This window comes from Solanum dulcamara, chromosome 5 (genome assembly GCF_947179165.1).
Source record: "Solanum dulcamara chromosome 5, daSolDulc1.2, whole genome shotgun sequence".
Classification (NCBI taxonomy): domain Eukaryota; kingdom Viridiplantae; phylum Streptophyta; class Magnoliopsida; order Solanales; family Solanaceae; genus Solanum; species Solanum dulcamara.
Genome location: NC_077241.1, coordinates 56,939,751 through 56,942,862, shown reverse-complemented (window position 1 = coordinate 56,942,862; position 3,112 = coordinate 56,939,751). Strand labels below are relative to the sequence as shown.

The 3,112-nt window shown below is 32.4% G+C and overlaps 1 protein-coding gene across 1 annotated transcript; it reads left to right on the top strand.

Annotated features, from left to right (window-relative positions):
* The first annotated feature begins 308 nt into the window (after positions 1-308).
* LOC129890619 (uncharacterized) lies at positions 309-1,699 on the top strand. Its single transcript, XM_055966138.1, has 3 exons — positions 309-549; positions 766-895; positions 1,000-1,699. Exons 1-3 carry the CDS (start codon positions 309-311, stop codon positions 1,697-1,699), a joined length of 1,071 nt encoding a protein of 356 aa, XP_055822113.1.
* Positions 1,700-3,112: the final 1,413 nt, after the last annotated feature.

Sequence of the window (3,112 nt, the reverse complement as noted above, 5' to 3'; positions counted from 1 at the left end):
TGCGAGCTATGAAGTTTAAGGGTACCGATAGATTTCGTATTACCACATACCATAATATGCACACATGTGGAGTACAACATCTTACAAGCCATCATCGACACGCAACAGCTGAAGTCGTTGCTAAACACATTGAAAATAAATTTATCGAGGGAAACAGTCTATCTACAAGAGAAATTAAGGAAACAATTCGTGTAGAATTGGGATGCAAGATTAGTTATTGAAAATGTTTGGCGGGTAGTTATATTGCAAAATCTTTGACAAGAGGAACACCAGAATATGGATATGAAGTTATAGATAAGTACCGTCATATGATTCATGTTACAAATGAAGGAAGCAAGACAGATTTGAAGGTTGATTCTTATGGCAGGTTCTTGTATTTTTTTGTATTCTATGGAGCTTGGATAAATGGATTTGCTTATACAAGAAAAGTCCTAGCTGTTGATGGAACACATTTGTTTGGAAAGTATGGCGGAGTGTTGTTGTCTGCTGTGGCGTTGGATACCGAAAATCACATATTTCCCTTGGCATTTTGTATTGTAAATTCGAAGGGTAATGCCTCATATCAGTACTTTTTTGAATAATTGCTCGAGATCGTCCCCAACACTAATGAGTTGTGCATAATTTCTGATAGACATCCATCTATAAAGAAAATGGTTTCAAAGATTTATACTAAAGCTCATTATGGAGTTTGTGTGAGGTATCTTGGTGAAAGCATCCGCAAAAATTTTCACTGTGGAGATTGGATGCACCATTTTTATGATGCAGCGAAAGCATATCAGAGGGACGAGTTTAATGATCATTTTCAACAAATCAAAAATTTGGATATTAGTGTCGCCAAATATCTTGAGGATGTTGGTTTCCACAGATGGAGTAGAGCACACTTCCCTGGCAACAGGTACGTTATAAACAACCATTGATTACTTAAACAAATTATATTTGCTTACACTAAACAATATTATAGATTCTTAGTTAATATGTATTTATTTGTTGATGTTTTAGGTATGATGTAATGACCACCAACATTGCTGAGTCAATTAATTCGATGTTCTTGGCAGAAAGAGAATTCCCAATCACTGCTCTATTCAATTCTATAAATAGGAGGTTTGCTCAAAAATTTCATGAGAGGCGTATGATGTTGGCCAACACATCAACCATATGTGCCCCTTCTGTTGAAAGAAAAATAAGAGAAAATGTAACTATAGGCAATACACTATTGGCCCATCAAATAAGCTTCCACACTTTTAGCATCATTGGTCATGGTTCAGTGGCTATGGTTGATCTAAACAATAGAACATGTTCTTGTAGAGAGTTTGATTTGAACAAAATACATTGTCCACATGCTATTGCAGCGATAAGAATCCAGTTCGGGGATGATTATGGATTAAGAATTTATGATTTTGTTTCTCCATATTATTCAGTATGGTCATACAAACATGCATATGAAAAATTAATTCATCCAGTGTTATCTGAAGAATTTTGGGAGCTTCCTCCAGAGCTTTTGGAGAGTAAAATACCTTGTCCATATGTGGTGCGCAAATTGGGCCAAAAGAAGAGAAAATGTGCACCTTCAGTCTTGGAGCGGGGTTCAAAGAAGAAGAAAAATAAATGCTCCATATGCAAAAGAGTTGGTCACAAAAGAACTACGTGTAGTCTCAGAGTGAGACAAAATGAAGGAACAAGCAGTAGTGTAGCTTCTTAAATTCGTACTTGTAATCGAATTATCTATTTTGTGCTTGAAACTGAATCAATGTACTAAGTTGGCTGTTTTTTTTATTGGATTTTACAAGTGGATATTGTTTGTTAACAGCTTAAAGTTTTTCCCTTAAAAAGTAGGTAAACAACTAGTGGTTGCTTAAACAGACACTAGTTGTTTCAGAAAATATATAATTATTATACTGAAAAATTATTGTTCATAAAAATATTGTTAAACAAGTAGTGATTGCTTAAACAAATAATTGTTGCTTAGAATAAACAACAAGAAGTTGTTTAAACAACTTTTGATTGCTTATACAATAACTTTATATCTAGTAAAAAGTAGGTAAACAACTAGTGGCTGCTTAAACAACTATGAATTGTTTACAATAAACAACTAGTGGCTGCTTAAACAAATATTGATTGCTTACAATAAAGAACAAGAAGTTGTTTAAGCAGCTCCTGATTGCTTATACAATAACTTCATATCTCGTAAAAAGTAGGTAAACAACTAGGGGTTGCTTAAACAACTATGGATTGTTTACAATAAATAACTAGTGGTTGCTTAAACAAATATTGATTGCTTACAATAAACAACAAGAAGTTATTTAAGCAGCTCCTGATTGCTTATACAATAACTTCATATCTCGTAAAAAGTAGGTAAACAACTAGGGGTTGCTTAAACAACTATGGATTGTTTACAATAAACAACTAGTGGCTGCTTAAACAAATATTGATTGCTTACAATAAACAACAAGAAGTTGTTCAAACAACTTTTTATTACTTATATAATAACTTCATATCTCGTAAAAAGTAGGTAAACAACTAGGGGTTGCTTAAACAACTATGGATTGTTTATAATAAATAACTAGTGGCTGCTTAAACAAATATTGATTGCTTACAATAAACAACAAGAAGTTGTTCAAACAACTTTTTATTACTTATACAAGAATTTTAATTGGACATTTATATGAATATTTGAACATCAACTTATTGGCTTGACAATAATTCAACATCAAATGAGTCGTTCAATTAGTAATTAAATCCAACTTGATAATTTGATCATCAACTGATTGACTCTACTAATAGTATAACTATAACTTATTGATCAAGTGATATGTTGTTTGATTATATGAATATTTGAACATCAACTTATTGACTTGACAACAATTCAACATTAAACGAGTCATTTGATGGATTTTAAAGTAAACAATCCATAGTTGTTTAAGCAGCCATTAGTTGTTTATTGTAAACAATCCATAGTTGTTTAAGCAACCACTAGTTGTTTATTGTAAACAATCCATAGTTGTTTAAGCAACCACTAGTTGTTTATTGTAAGCAATCCATAGTTGTTTAAGCAACCCCTAGTTGTTTACCTACTTTTTGCGAGATATGAAATTCTTGTATAAGCAATCAAGAG